This window comes from Callithrix jacchus, chromosome 9 (genome assembly GCF_049354715.1).
Source record: "Callithrix jacchus isolate 240 chromosome 9, calJac240_pri, whole genome shotgun sequence".
NCBI lineage: Eukaryota > Metazoa > Chordata > Mammalia > Primates > Cebidae > Callithrix > Callithrix jacchus.
The window spans coordinates 120037569-120062678 of NC_133510.1; the positions used below are offsets into that span (position 1 = coordinate 120037569).

At 43.3% G+C, this 25110-nt stretch overlaps 1 protein-coding gene across 1 annotated transcript in view; it reads left to right on the forward strand.

The window, feature by feature from the left end:
- Window positions 1–25110, forward strand: part of FBXW8 (F-box and WD repeat domain containing 8) — a 128477-nt gene that overhangs the window by 87675 nt on the left and 15692 nt on the right. The window contains 2 exon segments of the mRNA XM_035257753.3: window positions 1291–1497; window positions 22084–22211. Of these exon segments, the coding sequence (XP_035113644.2) occupies window positions 1291–1497; window positions 22084–22211 (335 nt within the window).

A 25110-nucleotide genomic window follows, 5' to 3' on the forward strand; every position in this document is an offset into this window, starting at 1 on the left:
TTTACTCGCGGAGGCGACATTCTGTTGTGAATGGCACCATGGAGAAATGGGCTGCCTGTGGATGGACAGAATCAAATTATTCTTGAAAAGTACACTCAGACTCATGCACATGAGAGAAAGTGCTGGTGGTGACACAGTCAGGACTGGGGAGGGGGGGTGGGTAGAAAAATGTGTGTATGTAGAGCCCTTCCTACCCTCCGGTGGCCAAGTGGACCCTGATGACATTGAAACCAGGAGAGAGCAGATAACTTGGATATTTTTAACCTTTTAGCCACACATTTTGGCAAAAATGTTAAAGTATTCTTTTTTGAGAATTTGGAACTGAGTGAATTTTATTTTATTTATTCAGTTTCTTGTAAAAAAAAAAAATCCCAACCTTTTATTTTTTGAATTGCTATTACATCCTCATGGTTCAGAATTTAAAAGACACAATAAAGTTGATGGTAGGAAATCTCCCCATCCCACAATCCACTGCCCTCCGTGAAGGCAGCCATTGTTAGAAGATTTATGGATGTGTGAGGCAAGCACATGGTCTGCTTTCCCCGCCCTGCCTTGTACACTTGTCAGCAGGTGGGCTGCCTTACTCATCTTGCTTCCTGCTTTACCCACTAAGCTTATCTTGGAGAATCATCCCATTTTTTTCATTTTATATAGAACGTTTTCATGCTTCCCTCTAGTACTGCATGGTATTCCAGTGTATAGATACACTAAGTTATTTAATTAGTCCCTTAGTAATGGGTGTTTCAGTTTTTCTAGTTTTTAGCTAAGACACATTTGTATTACAGTTCATGAATAACCTTGTACATAATCATTTTTTATATGTGTGAGTTTATTTGTGAGTAACTTCTAAAAGTAGATGTCCTGGCTCGGAGTGCATGCATACTTGACATTTCGATAACAGTTTCCAAAGTTCCCTTGATGGAAATTGGAAAAGATTATGTCCCCACCAGCGGTAAGTGGGATCCAGAAACATGATTTTCCCCTCCTTCACTTCCAGCCCAGGGTGTTAGCTGATTTCTTGATCTTTACGGAGATGAAAGTTGAAGCATCATATTTCAATGAATTTTCATTGTGTATTTTCTCTTTTTAGGGGTGTCTTGTGTTTCTCTTACACTGAGCATCTTTCCAGTTGTGTAAGAGCTGTTTGTGTTTCATTTCCTGTGACCGTTCCCTTTGCCCATCTTTTTCTGTTGGGTTGCTGGTCTTCTCAATGATGTGTAAGAGGAACTGCATATTTTTGACCAAGTCAGGATGAATTTGTACGACTAAACAACTCTTACCTTTTGCCAGGTTCAGCGCCTTGAAATAGTTCCAGAAACCAGAAGGTACCCCGTGGCAATAGCTGCTGCTGGAGACCTGATGTACCTGCTTAAAGCTGAAGACTCCGCGAGAACCCTCCTTTACGCCCACGGCCCGCCTGTCACATGTCTAGATGTCTCGGCCAACCAAGTTGCTTTTGGTGTACAGGGTCTGGGATGGGTGTACGAAGGGAGCAAGGTACACGACTAGCAAAATGTATAATTAACAAAACACAGATTTAGTTTTTAGAAGGAAATTGAAAAGTTAAAGCTCTGATATTTTTCCAGATATATTAGGGCAATATGTAAGCATGGTCCAAAAATTCAGAAACTTCAAAAGGATCACAAATGAAAAGCAATTATTTCCTTTCTCCCCTCTTCCCCCAGCTTCGCTGCATAGAAGAAACTATTGACAGTTTTTAGGTATCCATCTAGGAAAATTGAATGCATATATAGGTACATTTGTATACTAAGGACATATTGTTGTAGGGATGGGATCATAGTATGTATACTGTTCTGTACCCAACCTTTCTACTCAATAATACGCCTTGGAGGGAGTATTCCATGTCGGCTTTTGCCAAGCTCTCCCTCCCTAGGATTCCAGCATATGCTACTAGTCCATAGCCTGTTTAGCCAGGCCTCTCACTGGCTAAACTTGCCAGTTTGCCCTTCACAAGCTTTAGCTTGCTTTCACTGTTTTGGCTGCTATAAGCAGTGCTACGATGCATATTGCAACTTGCAGACGTTCTGGTATATACAGTGCATCTCTAGGACGTGTACTTGAGATAGTGATGGACACCGCCAAGTTGCCCTTTCTAAAAAGGTACATCAGTGCACAAAAGTGCCTTCTGATATTCTTTGAGCCAGAAGCAGGAAGACAGGTTTTTATTGGAAATTCTTTGAGTGATGACTGAATTTTATCACTCCCTAGCATCTTGCTATCCTGACTGTAGGCCAAATCCTTAGTCTAAAAGCTGATTTATAGAACTCTCCCTACCTGTGGGACCGGGGGGAGATAGAAAGTTTTCATTTCATTTTGTGTTTTTTTCCAATTTGCCTGCTCCTGACCCTTTCTGGCAGTTAGTGGGATTCCTGGGAAGGAACGTGTCTGGGCCAGCAGACCCTGTGTGACTGTTAGTAGGTTCCTTAACCCTCTTTATGCCTCAGTTTCCTCATTTGTAAAATGGAGTTCATAATAGTGCCTGCTTCTTAGAATTGTAGGATTAAATGAAGGGCTTGAGGCATGGTGCCTGGCACATAAGAGCTAACGACCTGTTAGCTCCTGAGCCTCTTGTTATCCCTACCACCCATAGTTCGAGTCCTGCCTCTGGTGGTGCCTATTTTTATATCTTAATTTCCTCCACGTATGTGACCTGTAAGGTCAAATCTCATTTATGTAGGTGTCATGGGCTTTGCAACCTAGCAAATGGTCAAGAATGGAAGCACGTTGGACCCCAGTGGTATATTCTTCATCCAGGAAGACAGATGAAGCAGTAGAAAATACGCATGGCGCCCTGTAATCTCACTGCGAAAAGGCGCTCCCTTTGTGCTGCACACTTTGTGTGTATTTGGTTGGGGCATCTCCGTTGTCCGAGCTGGAAGGTGTGTCATGATATAACTCCTGAGTTTTGTCTTCCTAGGAAGTGGGGAGGGAGCAGGAACTAGTTTCCTAAGGCAGTTTCCTTTCTCATGCTCTGAAAAAACTTTCTTTTCCAATCCCTGGTGAGCTCATTTGTTGAGAGAAGAGAGACTGTTTGCTTTCTAATTTTCCATCTGGTATGCTTTCAAATTTTTGTTATCTCATTTATTTTTAGAGCTCTCAGTGTAGTGAGGTGATAGTTATAATCAGTACTAGTCTGGTTTAAGTTTTTCATACTTTTTATAAATGTTTTATCTGGTAGGTTCTTTTTCTCTTTGACTTATCTGAACGGATTTATTCCTGTGGTGATACAGTTGTGAGGATACATTTGAGAAACTACTTAACAGGGCAGTTCAGCACAAGGCTCCTTCAGATACAGATGTAAGGCAGTGGGGTTGTTTTGATTCCTCTCAAAATTTCCAACCCAACTGAAAGCATTAACTGTAAGAATCAACTGATTAATACATTACTTTTGTGAAAATTCTTGATTAAAAATGTATAGTGCCTGGCTGGGCATGGTGGCTCACACCTATAATCCCAGCACTTTGGGAAGCCAAGTCAGGAGGATGGCTTGCAGCTGGGAGTTTGAGACCAGCCTGGGCAACGTATCAAGACCCTGTCTCTACCAAAAGAAAAAAAAAAGAAAAAGTATAGTTCCTCAAATGTCTTGTTAGCTGGTGTTCTCATTGGTGTTTTAAAATTAGGAGTGGAAATAAATTTGCTACAAGAATGTTTCTAAGTGTCTCTTTGGAGGCTGGCAGTAGCGTTTAGTCATCCAAATATTTTGTGAGCACAGCACCAGCCCTCCAAACACTCGTGTGGGTGAATGGCTGCTTGTTAGTAGTGCTGGTGGTGACTTCGTGTTGAGATGTTTCTCCAACAGGGACGCCACCCACTCAGAAGTAAGAGGAACACCAGGCTTCGACTGTGTCACTTCGCTTTTTTTTTTTACAGAGATGAGACTTTCCATCTGATTGTGCTTAATGGATTTTCTGCTTCCTCAGAAAAACTTGCATTTTTAAGAAACATAATTGTCCTGTAACAGCTCTGTGTGAAGTAAGTCATGTCGTGGGTGACTCTGTGAGGTTTTAGTATCATCCTGCTGTGCCATAATGTGATGTCGTAATTCCCAAATAGTCTCATGTGCGAGGCTTGGTGTCACTCTGCTTGCAAATATCATGTTTTGGCCATGTCTGTGCTTCAGCCTGGTGGCAGCCTGTGTCCCAGCACGTTTTATTAGGCTGGTGTGAGACTATTAGCCGTGGAGTTTGCCTGGAGCTATGTCCACGCGAAGGTTTGTGTCTGTGCCTCTGGCCTGTATATCTAGGATTCAGATGAAGGTTTTATGAGAGCAGAGTATTTGGTTCATATTTGTTTGTACCTGATACAAAACTGGGGTTTAGCTATAGTTCATTATTGATTAACTGTGATAAAAGCAGAGAGTGAAGTCCAAATGTCGAAATTGACTTTGAGTCAGAAACTCAAAGCTCCCTAACCTGTAGAAGTATTCCAGAGGCATTATTTTGTTTAGTTGGAGAATATTCTCACACCATATGATGCCTGCATTAGCATGTTATAGGCATCTCAGCTGCATGAGCATGGAGTAATAATGGCTCAAATCCACCCATTCCTATATCTGGCTAGCCAGCCCATTGTGTATTCATCACAAATACTGAGCACCAGTAGTGTTCCTGGCATTGGGATGTTAAAACAGCATTACACACAGATTTGAGCAAACTGGTGCTTGTCAAGGAACCTAGCTCTGTTAATAAACATAGTTTTCTAAGGAAACAAAGCTGAGTAATTTAGCAAAAGCTTATCTATTTAATCTTAAAAAAAAAAAAAAAAAGGCCTTCAAATGTAGCTGGCTGATCAGTCACCTCCAGCTCAGGTAGGAAGGGATCAGGCAGTCGGTGCCCGGCAACGTCTTGATTTGCCTGTGGCGCCGGGGCTCCCGGACTTGGGTTTCAGATGTCGGAGTTTGGGGCCACACCTGGGTTTGCCAGTGATGTTTTGGGCCATGTAAAGACATAGAAAAAAAATGGCAAATATGTATTTTTGCCCTTTTTTGGAAGATCAGATTTTTTTTTTAAATTAAGATCTTTTTATTTCAGTAGCTTCAGTGGGGTAGAAATGGTTTTTCATTACATGGATGAACTGTATAGTGGTGAAGCTTTGGCTTTTAGTGTACCTGTCACCTGAATAGTACACATTGTACCCAGTACCCTTCTGAGTCTCCAGTGTCCTCCAACACCATTCTATGCCTCTGCACACCCATAGCTTAGCTCCTGCTTGTAAGTGAGAACATGTGATATTTAGTTTTCCATTCTTAAGTTGCTTCACTTAGGATAATGGCCTCCAGTTCCACCCAAGTTGCTACAAAGAACATTATTCTGTTCCTTTTTATGGTTATTATTCTATTATTCTATATGTATGTATGTGTATATATATGTATATACACACCTATGTACATACATATGTATACACACACCTATGTACATACATATGTATACATATATATACACATACACATATATGTGTGTATATATATACATAAATCACATTTTCTATGTCCACTCATTGGTTGTTGGGCACTTAGGTTGGTTCTGTATCTTTGCAGTTCTGATTTGTGCTGCAGTAAACATATGAGTGCAGGTGTCTTTTTTATATAATGACTTGTTTTCCTTTGGGTAGATAACCAGTAGTGGCATTGCTTGATCAAACGGCAGATCTCCTTTTAGTTATCTGAGAAATCTCCATACTCTTTTCCATAGAGATTGTACTAAGTTACATTCCTACCAGCAGTGTATAAGCATTCCCTTCTCACCACATCCACACCGTTGGTTTTTGTTTGTTTGAGACGGAGTCTTGCTCTGTCACCTAGGCTGGAATGCAGTGGTGCGATCTCAGCTCACTGCAACCTCTGCCGCCTGGGTTTGAAGAGATTCTCCTGCCTCAGCCTCCCGAGTAGCTGGGATTACGGGTGCCCACCACACCAAGCTAATTTTTATATTTTTAATAGAAAAGGGGTATCACCATGTTGGCCAGGCTGGTCTCAAACTCCTGACCTCATGATCTGCCCACCTCGGCCTCCCAAAGTGCTGGAACTACAGGCATGACCCACCTCACCTGGCCTGTTTTTTTTTTTTACTTTTTAATAATGGCCTTTCTGGCTGGGATAAGGTAGCATCTCATTGTGGTTTTAATTTGCATTTCCCTGAAGATTAGTGATGTTGAGCATTGTCTTTTATGTTTGTTGGCAATTTGTATATATTCTTTTGAGAAATATCTGTTCATGTCATTTGCTTGCTTTTTAATGGGATTATTTGTTTTGTTTTTCCTGCTGATTTGTTTGAGTTCCTAGTATATTCTGGATATTAGTCCTTTGTTGGATATATAGTTTGCAAATATTTTCTCCTGTTGTGTGGATTGTCTGTTTGTTGTTTATTTCTTTTGCTGTGCAGAAGCTTTTTAGTTTAATTAGGTGCCATTTATTTGTTTTGTTACATTTGCTTTTGGGATTTTACACATAAATTATTTGTCTAGGCCAGTGTCCAAAAGAGTCTTTCCTACGTTTTCTTCTAGAATTTTTATGGTTTCAAGTCTTAGATTTAAGTCTTTAATCTATCTTGGTTAATTTTTACATATGGTGAGAGATACGTATCCAGTTTTATTTTTCTACATGTGGTTATCCAATTTTCCCAGCACCATTTACTGAATTGGGTGTCCCTTCCTCTGTGTATGTTTAAAAACAATCCTAAAATTCATATGGAGCCAAAAAGAGCCCAAATAGCCAAAGCAACCCTAAGAAAAAGGAACAAATCTAGAAGCATCCTATTACCTGACTTCAAATTATACTACAAGACTATAATAATCAAAACAGCATGGTACTGGCATAAAAGTAGATATGTAGATCAGTGGAACAGAAAAGAGAACACAGATTTTTAAACATCTAAAGAAAAGTATTTTTTTTAATGGGGTAATGCATTCACCTAATTCAGGAATCAAAAGACAGGAATGAAGGGTGTGCGGTAGGAGGATTCCTTCCCACTTCCTCCAACCTGCCACGCAGTTTCTTTATGTAGAGACAAACCAGTGTTCCCGGTTTCTTGTGCATTCTTCCTGAGACAGTTTATGCACTTATAATCAAATTGCCATATGTGGTCTCGACCCCCATTTAAAAAATGAAAATTGTAAAGTGCTACATTATTGTTCTGCAGCTTGCTTTTTCCTGCAACAGAATCTCTTGGAGATCATTTCTATGACATAACAAATAACTTTTTGGTGTTTTGCTTTTGATTTTTTACAACTTCATGATGTACTTTGTGGATGTGCTTTAATTAATTTGCTAGCTCCCTATGGATGGATGACAAACTGCTCCTGGTGTTTTGCTATTGTAAACAACACTTGGTCCACATGAATTTATTTGTAGGATCGGTTCCTTCAGGGAGGCACGCGGGTCAGAGGGACCTATGCCTCCATGATTCAGATAGACACTGCTCTCCACAGAAGTTGTACTTTGGGCAGTGCTGGATGGCAGGGCATTCCATTCCCCTAGTGGTTTTTTTTATGGCTTTTCTCTGATAGGCTTTACAGAACGACTATAAAAAATGAGGCCGGGGGATATACATAGATCTGACTGGTCTTGCCCTTCATTTAAATTATTTTTCAGCTCTCTGCTTTTAGAGTGAATGACTGGAACACACAACTTCACCTAGAATCAGTGCAGCATGACTGACAGCCATATGAGGCCAGTGTCATGGTGGAAAGAAAGAGCTGTAGCATCCACTGATACGCTCCCCTTCTGGGCTTATTCGGTGCCCATTTGAGGAAGAGCCCACAAGTCTTTCAACCTGACCTGCTCCTTTTCTCTTCTGTAAAATGAGGAGGGTTGAACACGTGACATTTGGGCTCCTGTCCTGAACCACATTTCTGGATTCTTTAAGCAATGTAGGTGGTTTAAACCTTTTGGCTGTGGAGTTGTGTTGAGCCAATCCACTGGAGGATTCTGAGTTACTGAGGGCATCTGAAATGGGCTGAGGAATCCATTGTTCTAATATTTCTTCTCTAAGCATTGCCCAAGAGTTCCTAACAGCTCTGCTTCTTGCTGGCAGAAAGTACTGGGCAGGCAGTGTTTGGTATGTTTTCATCAGTTCCTACGTCTTGCTGGGTAAGCTGTATGTAGGAAGAAGGGCTGCTTGAAGGTCTTTTACTTTTGGACAAAAATGGATTCTTAAGTTCTGATGTTGCATTCTTGGGTTCTCAGACTTCGGTGGCATGCAGGACATCACAGATAGTCACTACTAAGTGGCATATGATTGTGAAAGAAAACAAATGTAAAAGTAATTACTCTGGCGTCATCTCTTGATGGTCCTGTGTTGCAAAAATCAGTGTGAACTGTTAATGTAGCCTTCGTGCCCAAGCAGCCCTTTGAAATTTGTTTTTATGTCTCATAGTTCCTGACTCTATCAAAAATACTTTCATCTGTGAACGCATATTTATGAGACCATATAATCTTTATTAATTCTTTTGCTGCCTGAATTAAATTCTGCTCTCAGAGGTGGAGGGTTATAAGAGTGAATTGCCTTGTTTAAGAGCATGAGGTTGATGACGAACCTCAGGCCTCATAAAGGAAGAGAGAGATCCACTTAGGGCTCTTAGCATCATTCTATGCATTTGGACATATTTCCTAATTTAGGTCTGAAGTACTTGGCATTTGATGGCAGATTGTATTAAGCAGCACACGGCGTGCATCCTAATCAGAGAGCTGTGAGTGAAGTAATCCAGGAGGCTGGAATGCGCGTGACAAGGACGCTTGCTTGGCGCTGCTGCCTCAGCTTACATCACGCTGGAAAATCATCGCTAACGTCTCTTATGATAATTATTCCCCATACAGGGACGTGAAGAGACTCTGGATTGGTTGCTCGCACTCATCACGAGTTGAAATATCTGTCTGGGAGAGCCTTTGGGATCAGAAATGCAGTGCACATAGATTGTGGCCACATTCTCCCATACCTCCACCCGAACAGGAAATCCCTCTTTCCTTTTGTTCAAGACTCTAGTCCAGAGAAGAAAAAAAACTTGGTATTTTACAAGCAGGATGAAAACGAAATTAGAATTTTAAATTTAAAGAATTGAAAGTTCACAAAGTAAATGTCTAACTTCATTTTCATTTTTACCTTAAACCTTTAACATTTTTAACATTTATTTGCTTCATGGAGAAGCGTAGACAGATAGCTCGTGAAGACCAGTTTTCTGGGCTGTCGAGTGGTGCTGACTCCCAAAGGGTCCATTGTTGTCATGGAGGTTGCTGTCATTGTCAATGAATGCTTATTGAACACATGCTACGTGATATCTGATTGGCACTGGAAATGTAGAGATGAGTCACATATCACACCTGCCTCGGCGATTACAGCCTTGTGGTCCTTCACAGTGACTTGGCGATGTAAAGGAGGCGTGTTGGGATGGACACGCGGTCATAAGACCTTCATGATGAACTTGGTGAATTCCAGAGTGATGGAAAATCATATAGATAAATAAATGAGGAATGAACATTCAAAGGCATTTTGTACATGTTTAATATTGAAATGGTATCCATAGTTGATATAATTGTTAGTATATGGTTAATGATAAATAATAAATGAAATTCTTCTCACTTGTTGTGAAGGCCTTGAGGCACCTCCACAGAGCCCTAGAGTTTCTCAAGACAAGAGCGAAAAACCTCTGGCTTAGAGAACTTTGAGGACTGGACCGTCTCTGATACTCTGTACAACTGAGTGGATTATTCTGTGAAGAGTGTCTGTTGGAATATTGCTTCTTATTACAGAAGCCATCATCTTTAGGATCTCTAGGGATCCTGGAAGGGAGTGATAAAGTTATAGAATGTAGATAGAGGGAAAAGTTCCTTTCAGCTACAGTCAGGGTCATAGCTGCATCACCACTGGAGACTGAGCAAGGGTTCTGGAGTCAGGTAAACCTTAGGCAAGTTACTTGCCTCACCTTCCCCATGTGGATACTAGAGCTAATACCCAAGAAAGCGGTAATATGCTTTGTATGGGGCTGGTGCTCAGCACTTGTTAGGTTCCTCCTTCACCCCCCTCCTCAGCAGCTTTAGGGTCAGGTTGGAGTTCATCAGGCAAAGCCTGGGAGAGAGCAGTCTAAGCAGAGGCAGCAGGGCCTGCAGAAGGGGGTTTCCACTGTCTGGAAGCAGCGCCAGGTGTATTCAGGCCTGCAGTAGCACCAGCAGCCCTGGGCTCCTGCGGGAGCTCTGCTGAAGCCATGCCTGTAGGGATAGTGGCCCATGCTTCTTCACAGGATTCACTTTCCCAAGAATTGTTTTGAAAGAATGCATTTGTAGGAGAATGGGACAGGTCAGTTTAGCTTCCATGCAGAACTAATGCAATAAGCTAATGTGAATGCTGTCACTTCACGTGAGAGCCTTCAGGATGCGAAGCCTTATTGGAGAGGGCTGGCACCAAGTCTTTAGTGTCTTTTGTCTTTATTCACACTTGCCTAGTTCCTGTATGCCACTAACATTTGTGCCATTTTCTGATTTTTAAAGGAATTAGTCTTCTTGAGGCTCTGAGCAAGTTTATAGAACCATTTACATTGAAGAATATGATGTTCATTGCCTTTCTTCTCTTTTGGCTTTCAAATTAAGCTTAGAATGTTATTTAGAGCCTGATTTTTCTTCCTGGTGATTTATGTGGAATTTCCTTCCCGGTTTAACATTCCACACCCATGGAAGAGCATGAACTTAGAGCTAACTCTGTTTATTTCACCTTCACAGATGGGTAGGGCTTTGGTTTGTTTGTGCCAGATGAGCCTCGGCGTGAACACTGCCTGGGCATTGTTAGCGTTAAAAATCAGCTCACTCTCCAGTTCGTGGTGAGCTAAGGGAGCCCTGTTGGAAATGTTTGCCTTTGTTCCAGAGGTGCAAACACTAGTGCTGCAGAAGAGGTTGTGTGCTTTCCCTTCGTGTCCAGACAGTTGAGACTGATGTTGGTTTGGAGCAGAGTAGGAGCAAGAGGGCACTCAGCAAATGGCCTATGTGAGTTGAATTTCTGAATATTTAAAACATTTTACTGTTTCAAAATACACCTCGCAGTTTAGACACTCAAAATATTACCAAGTACAGAACCTTTTGTTTTTATTCAGCACGTAGATGACTATGATTTATTCATTTCCTCTGCACTTCAGTCTTCTGTAAGGCACTGGGTTAGAGAGTGGGTTTATAATTAACTTATCAATTATTGAGTTGCAGATGAATCCTTCTAATGGACGCAAAGTTACTCTTTAAAGCATTCCCTCAGTGTGTTATTAATTTACTGGGTAAATCCCCTTTGTAGAGAGGCAAAGGAAAACTCCTGCTCAGCCCACATCTGAGCGGTCACATTCCAAACTAAGGGACTTGGGAGGAGCCATGGGGCTGATGATGCATTAACATGAGGAAGTGCATGTGTCCAGGGAGCCGCTCTACTGGACCTGGCTTCCAGCCTCAGCTTGCCTCTGATGCAGGAGACCTGTGCCCAGGACATGGGATGACTGACAGGCCCCAGACTGAATTGCTCATACAGATTTCTTTGCAGGTGAGGCCATCTGGCACAGATAGCTTCTTTGCACTGTGCCGTTTCCTTGGATTGTGAACTCGTACTGTGATCTCATGATCACAGTAAGTTTTAAAGGTATGTTGAAAATGACATGGAAATGACTCCCTGAGTGCATTTGCCCTTTCTGGCTTGCCCCTGCCCTTTCCTCACCTTTATACTCTTGTGGCACCTGCCTACTTGTCAGTGCCCCTCCTCACGGTCCACTTCGGGTTTTATCAGAGCACTGGCTGCATGGCGAGGAGCATGGGCAAGGCCCTGGTGCCTGCCTTCAGCCTGGCCTTGTACACCGTGGGGAGTCGGGCATCATCTTAACTCCTAGCTCTCTAGTCCTGTGCTTCCAGAATGAACCCCTGGCTCTAGTCAGGCCCCCAGCCAGGCTAGTGCCATCCTGAATGTACCACATTCATTCCTGACTGGGGACTGGCACCAGCATCCTCTCTTCCTCTTCTGTCTTGCCATGTCCTTTTGGCAAAAGAGTCCTACTCACCAGAAGCAGCCTTACCAACTGTCTGCCTCTCATTGAGCATCAGAGCTCTGGCTCTGAGCTCGTATAGAACATGGGGTCTGCATCTCACGTTTTCATATCATCATTGCCTAGCACTACAGCTTCACCAGATTGGCAGCAACTGGGAAGCAGGAAGTAAACATTGATAGCTGAGTAACACTTGCCACTTTAATGGCTGAAGTTCTTTGTTAGCGTGAAAGGCAATATAGGTATAGCACGGGGGTTCTCACATGCCAGCGGGCATCAGAACTTGCAGGAGACCTGATTAAAACACTGATCACGGGCCCCACCCCCAGAGCTTCTGACTCAGCATAGGGTGGGGCCTGAGAATTTGCATGTCTAACAAATGCCCAGTGCATCTGAGGCTGCTAGTCCCAGAACCACACTTTGAGCACCCTGGGGTAGAGGTTTAAAGGGCATGAGCCAGCCCAACCACCCAGGTTTGAATTCTGGTGCCAGAACTTCCTAACTGGGCAAGAGGTTTGAGCTCTGTAGGGCTCCATATTCTCCTGTGTAAAGGGAGTAAAATCATAGTTTCTACGTTACAGGATTGTGGGGGTCGGGTGAGATAACACATCATAGCAGTGTTTTGCAGGTAAGAGAGTATTATAAATATTATGAATATTAGCAGGTAAGAGTATTATAAATTATAAAGTATTATAAATATTAGTATTTTGGCAAGACAGGAAAGACACTGAGATATGGTAGCAAAGTGACGTAGGAATGACACAAGCTGGGCTCCACCTAGTGCTGCCTCAGCTCCTTTTGTTACCCATGTAATTTGGGGGCAAGCTTTTTTTTTTTTTTGAAGTATATAAGCCTCAGTTTGTTGATGCACAATGTGTAGGCAGTAGTATTTGTCTTCTCTCCCTCTTGGCGGTTGTGAGATTCAAATGGAAGGCTATTCCGAAGGGATTTGTGTGAAAGGCATGCCCTGGGTATTACGAAGCGCTTATATGTGTAGTGTTCATTTATGTGCAGAATGCTGCTGAACACATGTCTCTGCCAACCATGTAGAGTGAGTAGAGGCGGTTATGCCTTAGGGGGCTGGGGGAGCCCCGGGGTGACTTACTGCCCTCCACCAAAGGCCCTGATTATTCACAGCAGCTTCCCAGGCTCTCCCTGTGGCTCTCTGCTTCAGTGATCTGATTTTAGCTGCCTGCCTTCCCTCTTCTAAGCCTTTGTCCAGTCTAACATGGGGCCAAACTGCAAATTGCCAGGCTAGTCAAAAGAACGTTGATAACCAAACTAGTGTAATATACCGAATTTCATGTATGACATTCATTAAGCGCTGTCGGCATACAGATACTTGTCCATCGTGAGCATCTCATGGTAACCTTTTCATTTTCAAAATAATATGTAAGGTGCCTTTAATTTTAAAGAGTTCATTTCATAGTTTGCAGCCTCAGTTTTTACCCCGTAAGATAGATTTAATGACCTTCTCTTGGGGATTCTTTCTGTGTGGTCAGCATTTGTGGCATTTTGACATTGCCCATGCTCTCTGTGGGGATGAGACCTGTTGGGAGCATGACGGAGGAGGTGAGGGTTTTTGGCTCCCAGTCATACGTTTGCATGATGATGATCATCTCTTCCCTGGACTCACTGCTCTGAATATTCCCTGTTTGTTTTGTGTGAGCGTTAACCAGTTCTTCATGATCACATTTCTTATCCTTACCCAGCACTGAGACGAAGATGAACTAAAGGGACCCAAAAGCAAAGAGAGAGCCATATTCTGCTCACTCCACAAAGTAGACCCCGCCTTCTTTTATTATTCCCAGCAGCCTTGGACATGCTGAGAGAGACTGGCCGATTTGGATGGTTTTTACCCGAGTATACTCTTGCTCTCTGGGTTCCTTTCAGGCTTAGGTCACAATAGGTGTTGGATTGGCCTCGCTCCGGTCCTTTGTAGACATCTGCCCACATCACAAAGCCCCCACGTCTGGCACAGCCTGCAGCAGTTGGCACTGCCTCCCCGGGAAGAGTCCAGTCCTGGAACAGCGGGGGTTGCAGGTGCACTGGCACGTGGTGGTGGGGAGCGCACACAGGCCTTGCCTACCCAGCGCCTGGCGACGCTCAGCAACACTGTCCCATCCCTGAAATATCTTGGCCTCGTGGGCTTGTCACTCCAATTAAAACTTAAACATGAAAGCAGCTCAGGCTGCTTCTCCCTTTGTGCTGAATTTGAGCGTGGACGGTGCCAGAAGCATGTCATGGAGACTGTTAAGGGCTGCCATGTTGCAGGGAACGTCAAGGGTGTCAGGGATCCATTTCTTCAAGATTTGCATCTTGCTGGTTGCTGCTGCAAAGTGCACCTGAAAGGCAAGGTTCTGTTTGCCAACAGACAGTCACCTTTGGGATGGTGGTGAAAGTCATTTCCCACATGTTCACAGATACGGCCGTGTTACCAAGCCTCATGCTATGACTTATCTCTGGCAAGGACTTACAAAATAGTCTCTCTGGCTGATTGTCAAAAATTACATCATATTGGAGTAAACTGCTTTTAAATCAGACATCCATTATTCATGTATATTAACTGCTTTTTTATTTTTTTATTGGCTGTTTTGTATATGATTTACTCTTTTCTCACTAGCTCCCCCTCTCTCCCCAATTGTCTTTCTCATCCCGTTTTTTTAAAAAGTCTTATCTCATCTGTGAATTTATAGAGACTGTTCACTTAGCTTGTGCATGAAAATTGATATGCAGACCTTGCATTTTTGTAGTTAAATTCCACATTTCTATGGATCATATTTATGTTGGGTCAGAATAGCAATGTGGGTCATTTACATGAGTGAGTTCTACCATGAAGATGTATAGGACTTTTTCTTTGGTATCTTTTTTTTTTTGAGACGGAGTTTCGCTCTTGTTACCCAGGCTGGAGTGCAATGGCGCGATCTCGGCTCACCGCAACCTCCGCCTCCTGGGTTCAGGCAATTCTCCTGCCTCAGCCTCCTGAGTAGCTGGGATTACAGGCACGCGCCACCATGCCCGGCTAATTCTTTGTATTTTTGGTAGAGAAGGGGTTTCACCATGTTGACCGGGATGGTCTCGATCTCTTGACCTCGTGATCCACCCGCCTCGGCCTCCCAAAGTGCTGGGATTACAGGCTTGAGCCACCACGCCGGCCTCTTGTGTTTTTTAAAAAGGAGCATTAGGAGTCTTTTCCCTGAAGATCTGCACTGAATAAAAGTGTACCTGGCACTCAGCAAACAGTTGGTGGACGGCAAATTGACTTTGTGCCTTCATTTGCATGCGTGAAGCCTGTCTTTACTGTAAGACAGCATAGCAGTCACCTGTAAGGGATAGAGGCACGCAGACATGTGCAGTGTGTATTCATCTGTTCATTCTTTCACTGAATGTGGTGCTGAGCCTCTCCTACGTGCCAAACACAGCACAGGTATCCAGAGGGGCTTCTGTTCTTTCCAGACAATAGTGCAGGGGGCAGGGGTGCACTCTGCGCCTCTGGCATCTTTATGGTTATGGTATACTTTCCTGATTCATGGCATTTGACTGGTTGGAATAAAGACTATGTAGAGATTATTCTATGTATTTTATCCCAAAATCAGCACTGTTGTTTTGCAGATAGCATCTGCATACTTTTATGCCCGTACTTGAATCTTTGTTGATTGTTTCTTCCAGCATCTCAGACCTTTTTTCTGGAATGATTTTCTGTCTCCCAAAAGTGCATTCTTTAGAAGTTTCTTCAGTGAGGACTTTTTGGTCACTGAAGTGTTTCCTGTGTTTCTTTCTTACAGCACCTTCACTTCACCCTTATCCTTGAAAGAGAGTTTTGCTCGTCTTTTACAGTTCTAACTTGACGGTTATTTTCACTCAGCCTCTGAGGAGATGACTGACTGGTTTTGTCTTCCACTGACACTGCTGACAAGTCGGCTGTCAGTCTCACTGTCGTTCTCTTTCAGGACTTTCTCTCCTTTTGGCTGCTTTTAAGATCTTCTTGTCTTTAATCTTCTGTGGTTTCATGCCAGTGTCTCTACGTGTGGATTTATTTACTTTTGTCCTGTCTGGGATTTCTTGTGCATCCTTCCTTTCAGTAGTAGAGAATTCTCGGCCCTTATCTTGTTGGAAATTTCTTGCAGTGCAGCCTGCGTGGAGCTCAGGTGAGGTGTGTGTGAAGGCAGCTCCTCTCCTCTTCCGCGATGCTCACTGCTCATTCAGCGTTCCCATTCCTCTCCACGTTGCATTTCCCGTAATTCCTCGACTCCATCTTCTAGTCCACAGTTTCTCTCCTGGGCTTGTTATTTCTTACTTATCTCATCCACTGACTTTTTAATCTCTAGAAATTCTATGTTTTGTTTTTTAAATCTGCTTAATCCGATTTTCTGCTTTTTATCCTCTCCTTATCTGTAAACATTTTCAGCATGCTTATTTTGTATTATTTATCTGATCATGCCTGGAAGTCTAATTCTCCTTATTTTTCTGTCTCTCACATATGATAAATTATTTCTAGCTGTATTTGGATTTTTTTTTTATTGTGAGCTAATACTCAGCTGATCTTGATTCGTAGGTTTCTTAAAGGGGCCTGAGTTGAGATTGTTTCCCTCCTGAGAAGATTCTGCCGAGGTACCAGGAGGTATGTTACCAACCCGAAAATACTTTATGCAGTTTGGGTTCTTCTAGCCTTGCAGGTGGTGTAAACTCAAACCCAAACCCAGAACTTGTGTGGGGCAGACCTGTGACTGCAGAACTGTGTTCCACCCTGAACTGAAGCTGAGCAGGCAAGTTTCTGGGTAAGCTCTCTGCACCAGTAGATATCTTCCCCTCTTGCTTGCTTTTACTGAGTGTATGCAGCCTGCAGGGGCCCAACTGTATGTTCTACTTCATGCTGGGCAGACGCTTGGTCTCCTGTTTCCCCAGCTCTCCATCCTGATACTGGAGGAAGACCCCACACTAGCTCCTTGCTTGAATGCTCACTTACCTTCCTGGGTTTTGTGCTCTCTTCATTTTGGGCTCCTGTGAATTTCTCTGATTGCTTATTACACAGAATGTCTAAAGGATTGATGATAGGCTGAGTCTTATCCAGCATGGTCACTGTTTGTAAATGGCAGGCTTTTCCAGACATTCTTGTCGGCCCTGTTGTCAGAAGTGGGACGGTTGGACTGGATGCAGTTGGGGCACTCTGGCATCTGGATAGTATGAGGAGATCGCTGTGGAGCCATCTTCTGTTTTGGGTAGGATGGAGCAGTTCCTTTGTACACACCAGCAGCAAGATCCAGGAGTGAAGGAAGGTGTTAAGCATTAAAAGCAACATCTGAATATCTGTGGGGTCTGAGACTGTGGGAAGCTCTGGATTTGCCTGGCATTGTGTACCAATCAGTGAACCTACAAACACAAATGCAGGCACTTAGTGAGATGTGGCAATGCATAACTGTCACTGTAGCTGGCACGTGCTGGCCTTTAATAACTGCTACATGAATGAATGAATGATAGGATCTTTGACCCAGAAACCTAGAGTTGAAGCCTAGGAGAGTGTTACAGCATGTGGTGTGATGTTGTGTGGTGCTTGTTAACAGTGCTGCAGAGCCTCCCCTGACCTGCTAGAGTCACGGTCTCCTCCCCTCCAGTATCTGAGAACCACAGATCTGGGGAAAAGCCAGAAGAAGATAGGGCACAGATCAGGATGGCCCTGTCAGAACAGCACGTGACATCCGTAGACAGCGAGGACTTTCAGCGCTGACCAGAGGAACAGGCACTGTGTGCTGAGGATGTCACGGAGAAGAGAGCACAAAGGCCGCTGGAGCGGACGGAGAAGGAGAGAGGTTTAACTGCCTTGCCGTCCAGCGTCTGGCTTCTGATCACAACTTCCTGCTCACAAGAGCCACATGTGTGAGGCAGTGATGGAGACAGGTTACTAGAGATCAGAAGAGAAAGTGGGTAGACGGTGTCATCTCCAGGAAGTGTGGTCACATCTTCCTCTTGTGCCTCTTCTCTTAGACTCCGCTCAGCCCAGCACAGCACCTCCTAACCTTTGGCTCTTTGCCACTTCCCCTTTTTAAATTGCGGCCAACAAATCCTCTTTAACTGAAAAAGCGTTTAAAATGCTTGTAAGGAAGCCTTTCGACCCTTCTGAGCTGCTGGGCTTCTGGGGAGCTGACCAGCTTCTGGCGTGGTGGTTGTCGGTTTAGTGCCTAAAGCAGATATTGGAGTATGAAGACTCAGTATTTCAGTAAAATTAAAGAAAACACAGAGTTCCTTTCTTCATTCATCAGTATAGGACCAAAATTCTGGGAGGGCAAGGCTCTATAATCTCTTGACAGTGATTTCAGTCTCCAAGTGGTTCATGATTAACTATGAGGGTGGTAGCCCCCAATTTAGGAAAAGCTTGCAGTGTTAATAAATCTGTTTCTTACTGAGTGAAGGAGGAAGTTGGTCTGCCTTGAGCTCACCCTGCTTCCCCCCCACCTCCCCCCTACCCCCCTACAACAGGGACAAGACAAGAGCCATCTTTCCGCTCTTTCCTTTATAGTTTGGCTAGAAAGCCAGTCTAGGCCACACCTGGACACTGCGGGGCCCGCCTGCCCATGGCGGTGGCTGGTGCCTCCCAGTTGTTGGGCCTGTGGCTGCTGTCTCCCTCCTGACTCTAGACTGCTGCCCCTGCTGCTTAAGACACCAGCTGCGAGGTACAGGGCCAGAAGATGGTCGGTGGGTCTCCTTAGAGAGGCAGGCCCCATCTATGGAGGAGCAGGACAGCTGGCGGTCAGGCCCCAGCTGGGGAAGAGGCGGGCTCCATCAGCTGGCAGCAGGCTGGGACTTCCACACATCACCCAGTGTCCCTGCTCGTTCGTTCCAGTGCCTAGTGTGTAGAAGATGAATCACAGCATTATTTATTTTATCTAAAAATTAGAAACAGTCCAGCTTTCCACCCATATGGAATTGTATATCCACAGAGAAATCCTATACAACCATTAAAAACAACAAGACCCATCTATAGATACTGACATTTATGGAAAAAGAGGTGTAAAATAATCCCATTTAGGAAAAAAATGTATATACACACATATGTGCAGAAGAAAAGTCTCTAAGTGTATACATCACACTGTTAAAAGTGGTGATTTCTGAGAGATGAGTGTACAGAGGGCTACCACTTTCTTTATATAAGTCTATCATGTTAGAATTTGTTGTAAGATTATTATACTTGAAATCAGAAAAGGATTTGTAGAAATAGATTTCAGATAAATCAGAATCATTGACAAAATTGCAAGTAAAGATTCTAAGACTAGGATTTATGGAAATACTTTAAGATCTCTAAGGAAACAAATAGATGAATAGAGAACTTTCTGTTAAATTTTTTTAAAGATAGTGCTTGCTTTCCCCCCATTCCCTTCTAGGTCTACCTGGAAGCCAAACAAGAAAAAACTCTTCCCTGTGTCATGCATTTCCTATAGTTACCTTTGTGAAACACACAACCAGTCTCTACATGGTTTGGCTGTTTTAGCTAATTCTTACGGATACATCTAATCCCTGTAGAGATTTGCTGTGTAATCACTGTTCAAGTTCTTCTATAATCTATACCTGGTTCTTAAAAGGACACATCCTCAACATCATCTTTCCACCTGGCAGCCGCATTAGTGCAAAGTATTTTCTCCAGGATTGGAGTTAGGGGTAGGTTTTCCAGCATATCTGTACACCTCTGAGAATGAGTCAAGTGGTCACGGGTTGAGACTCACCCAACTAGGGCAATAAAGAGAAAAATTAGTCTAATGCATGGTCTTAACAAGAGGGAGAGTGTGAGCATGAATAATTAATCTCACTAGTCTATGGCAATCAGATAAAATGAAGTCCCATTTGCTCAACCTTATTAAAAGAGAGAGAGCATGGGAGGGAGGGAGAAATGGTAAAGGTCGTTAAGGGACTTGTAACATAGAAAGAACTGCCTTTGAGATGGGTAATGTGTTTTCTAATCTCTGTGGTCTTTAACTAAACGTCATGGTAAAGGTACTCTTCAGATAGTTCTGATTCGTTGAATTATTAAACATTTTAGAAAATACTTGACTCTGGACTACTAACTTAGATGTCTTTATGATGAATTTGCAGAGAGTCTTTTTGGAAAGGGATTATATCTCACTGTATCACTCAACTAATTTATCCACTTGTCAAAAAAGAACAACTGGAAGACATAAAAGACACATGAACCTCCTCAGTATCAGATTCAGTTCTTAGATTTACCATCAGCATGTCACTGATTTAAAGGCCTTACCTTCCTGCTGCAGAAGTTGAAGTATTTTAAAAACAAGAGACTATTGAGTCCAAATTTTTGAACACACTATAATGATAAGTAGGTGCAGAATACTACTTTTGTAATAGACTGTGAGGTTGCTCTGTTTATTTGCTCCCTCCAGGTGCTGATTTTATATAATTTTTAGGTTATTCACTGAGGATAGGAGATTTGGTGATTTCTCTATACTTACTTGGAATAATAACTTTACTTTCTATATTTTCGAATTGTTGAAATTTCCTGCGTCAGAAATTTTTCTTTTCAACTGCAATTGTTCTCTGGAGGCTTGATGGATTAAGAGGGCATTTTAAATTTGGAAAGTGTCCTTTTACCTTCCAGACACTGTTAGCAATAGTTAATATTATAGTGCTGCTTTGACCATTAGAAATTTCCAAAGATTCACTTGTTAGAAATGTGTGTTGACAAGATTGATGATTTTCAAGGTAGAGAATGTTTATTATTAACTTCTTAATACTAAAGTAAAAATTGTATACTGTTGACAAGAAGAACAAACACACATCATTTCCATGTATTTGCTGAGGGATCTTTCTACAAAATATTACTATTAAAACCTTTGGCTGGGTACAGTGGTTCATGCCTGTAATCCCAGCACTTTGGAAGGCCAAGGTAGGAGGATTACTTGAGCTCAAAAGTTTGAGACCAGAAACAAAGTGAGACCCCTTCTCTAATTAAAAAAAAAAAAAGAAAACAAAATCAGTGGGCTGTGGTGGCATATACCTGTAGTTCCAGCTACTCAGGAGGCTGAGGTGGGAGAATCACCTCAGCTCAGGAATTTGAGGCTACAGTGAGCTCTGATGGTGCCACTGCACTCCAGCCTGGATTACAGAGTGAGACCCTGTCCCCGTCCCCCCCTAAAAAAATCCCTCAAAAACTTTTGAGATCATTAATTTAAAAATATCAACCACATGATCAACAGGATTGAAAGTGCTCAGAACTTGGTATGTGTTTGTGTTAATGAGGAGGATACTTCTGAATGTGAATTTGGGGCAAAGACTGTATCCTCAGCACCTGCAACAGTGACTGACCCATAGCAAGCATTTAGTGGTCTTTGAATTAAGTTGAATTGATTTAATACTTTTTTAGTAAAAAAACATTAATTTTTTTTTCCCCCCACTGGAGAGAAGGCACAGAGGTATTCTAATATAACGATGCATTGTCTGGAAATCGGGGTACCTCTTCTTATTTACTTCCAAACCCTATGAAACAAGGCATCCTAAAATTAGCAAGCAGAGAGTGAACAGAAAAGTGTTTGGGAGTAAGAGTTTGTGTTTCGGTTTGTAGTTCAGTCTGCAGAACGCATCCAGTCGCTAACTATGCAAACTTCACCTTCCTGGTCTTTGTACTATTCTTTCTTTTCCCTCCTGTGATATAAATTCAGATGAGAACTCATGCTGGTTCATCTGCAAGTTCCCTGATGCCTTGCAAGCTTTCCCATTCATTCCAAATCAGAAGCAGTCAGTGGCCCTTAGTTTCTGGATGTCTTTCTCTTTTTTAAGAAATTAGAATACCTGATTTCCCCACTTGGCATTTTCCTTGTGGCCTGTGAGTTAGCACCTTGGTCTGAGGAATTCATGGGATTTCCTTCTATCTTCCTTTGCATTTCTTTCTAGCATGCTAATAGCCATGTCCCTATACAATCAATAAGCTGAAAAAGATCAGGAAAGGAACTGCCAGAACATCTTCCTAGGAGCCGAGTGCCCTCCCCATCGATGAAATGAAAGTGTTTGATGTCTGCCAGGTGTACAGAATTGTGGGCCCACACATTTCTCTTCCTCTCTCAGATTCTGGTGTATAGCCTGGAAGCAGGATGCCACCTCTTGAAGCTGGGTAACGTTCTCCGTGACTTCACGTGTGTCAACCTCGACGACAGTCCTCCCAACCTCATGGTCAGTGGCAACAGGGATGGGAGGTACGTGAGTTGAAAGGGCATTGCCTTGCAGCCCCACAGCTTCTGCTAAGGCCCCCCACTGCACTGCTTACACTGCCTGGTTCTCTCTCAACAGCCCTGCCCACCTGAGTTCATCCGATCCCGTAAACACTCTAGATGCGGAGAACAAAGTCCTGTATTAGGTAATGGTTGGATGTAGCTATGTCTCTGCTTCATTTCTGAAGCACCACGGGAAGGTTTTCTTTTAAGCCATTTGGTGGACGCAGTTGGTAGGAGGTCCAGGGAGACCACTTGGAATATCTTTTGTCCCCCTGCTGCAAAATTTGTTTGGCACTTAAAAGCTCACTTTCTCATATTAAAAACAATAACCTAAGGGATGAATCATGTTCAACAAAATAGGGTTGCCTGCCAAATGATGTCAAGAGTGTATTTCAGAACACTGTGGTGTCCCTCTGGTGATGGAGGGAAAAAGAGACTTCATGTGAACAGATTCCAGTTTCTATTTAGCTGATTAGCAGCCTTCTCTTTAACACATTGGCTTAGGGAGTCGGATTTTCCCGGTACAGGGGCTCGTGCCAGCCCCCGGCGCCCCAGGAACCATCAGCATGAAAGGATTAAAGTGTTCGAAAAGACCCTCTGAGTCCAAATTTTAGGTTTCTTCCCCCTCCTCGCCTCCTCTCTCCTTGTTTTTTTCTTTTCCTTTTCTTCCCTGCCCCCACTTTTTTTCTTTTTTGGCCAGTTATCTGCTGTGTCTGATCCAGTGCCCCAAAGAGAGGTGGCATGGCGGAGGGCCAGGGGCTGCTGGTGCCCCCTCCCCTGGGCCCGGCCCCAGGCTGCAGGTGGCAGGCTGCTCAGAGGCGGGTGTCAGATCGTGAGACGGGCGCCCCTCTGTGCCAGAGTCCAGATCTCTGTCCTGCCACTGCAGCAGCTTGCAAAAATAATTACTTCATCCAGTAATACTTCCAGCTCCTGACCTTCACCCCTAGCTACCCCCCAACTTACAGCAAGAAGATCATGTGAGTATGCTTTATCAGGAAGAAAAATAATCAGTTTTCCTCATGGCCTCCTAAAATGGCTGATACTGCAGTGTTTGAGGGCTGAACTCCTCAGTGTGCGTCTGGGCACGCACTGGGCTAGTTCTCCTTAGAAGTCAGGCTTGGTAAGTGGCCCACATGTGGCACAGCAAAAGAATCAAGTCAGTTTGTAGTTTTAATCCCACATTTTAGTCTTCAAGCTGAGCTATACAGAGGCTCCAAGCTCCTCTCCTAGCATCTCCATCCACTGACCTGGCAGGTTTTTGTTTCCAGGCAAGGCGATGTAGAGGGCTTTTGGGGATGTGGGTGAAGCTCAGAGTTTGCTCGCAGTGTGCGCGTTTAGAGCTTCAGTCACAGCTAGGCTCGCCAGAAACCATAAGGGTCCTGCAGAGAGGAAACCTCTGCTTTCTGCATAATTACAAAAATATTAAGAAAAAAATTCTACAAAGTTCCAAAGAGCAACACTTGAATTTGCAGCAAGCCAGGTACTGTATTGAATCCATAATGAAATGATGTGTAGGCATTGTATTACGTATTATAAGTAATCTAGAGATGGTTTCTGTGGGAGGCTATGTGTAGGTTATATGCAAATACCACACCATTTTCTGTGTGAAGTGGGACCTGAGCAGCTGTGGAGTTTGGAACCCGCAGGGGGTCTTGGAACCAGTCCCCCGTGGATGCTGAGGGATGACTGTATACACTCAGTAAAGCTGACTTTTCCTCTGGAGCAGGCTGCCTCATTATGTATGCGCTGCCAGAGAGGGGTTCCATGCCTGGTGTCACAGGGTTCTCTGGTCAGTTTGCAGTCCAAATTTGATCATGTGAAGTCCATTTTATTAGTAAGCCAATGTTACATTTTTTAAGAAATGCTCTATCTCTGTGGATGAAAAGAACAAACTAGTGACTTCGAGTTGGAGGTGGGGCATCCAAATTGGTATTTAACCACTGTGAGTCCTAGAACAGTGCCAGCTGTGTGCCCACTGCTGGTACATTAGGGGCCAGCCATCATGTGTAAGAATACTCCCCGAGTCAGGTGGCTGGGTCAGCAGCTTAGAATACAAGGTAAAATCTGTTTTTGTTGTTTTAATAAAATTGCACATCTAGAAAAAAGGAATGAGGAAGCTAGACTAAGTGTGGAGAGAGGTCTTACTTTTTTCCCCCCGAGGCTTGGTAGCTATGAGTAAGATCTCTTTAGAGATGCTGGCCCAGGCTTGCATAGCTTATGTTTTATGTCAAAAGTGGGAGTAAGGGGTCAAATACTATGAAGAGAACTATGTCCTTGGCTGTCACTTACTGACTGATGCAATTTTTTACAAACCCTAGAACCTGCCTGTTTTATTATAAAAACTTAATTTCCACTGTATTTTCTTAGTGCTTTATAAATAACTTGGGAATGAAATGGACTCTAAAGGTACATAAAACTGCCCCAAATTAAGACAAAAATATGTTTCCATTAAAGTAAGGAATCAATTTTAAGTAGTTTGCAAACATGGGTGGAATTTTGCAGAGTTTTATTTTGGGGGTATGGGGGACAATGGGCTTCAATTAAAAATGAAAAAATATCTAGCCTATCACTCTCTCAAGAAAAACCAGACACTTGAGGTCAGGAGTTCAAGGTCAGCCTGGCCAGATGGTGAAACCCCATGTCTACTAAAATACAAAAATTAGCCAGGTGTGGTGGCGTGTGCTTGTAACCCCAGCTACTCAGGAGGCTGTGGCAGGAGAATTGCTTGAACCCAGGAGGCAGAGAGAGGTTGCAGTAGCCGAGGTCACACCACTGCACTCCAACCTTGGTGACAGAGTGAGACTCCATCTCAAAAAATAAAGAAAAACTAGAGAATAAACAGAGTCTAATGAAGAGCAAGAGAAAGATTGGGGCAGAAACT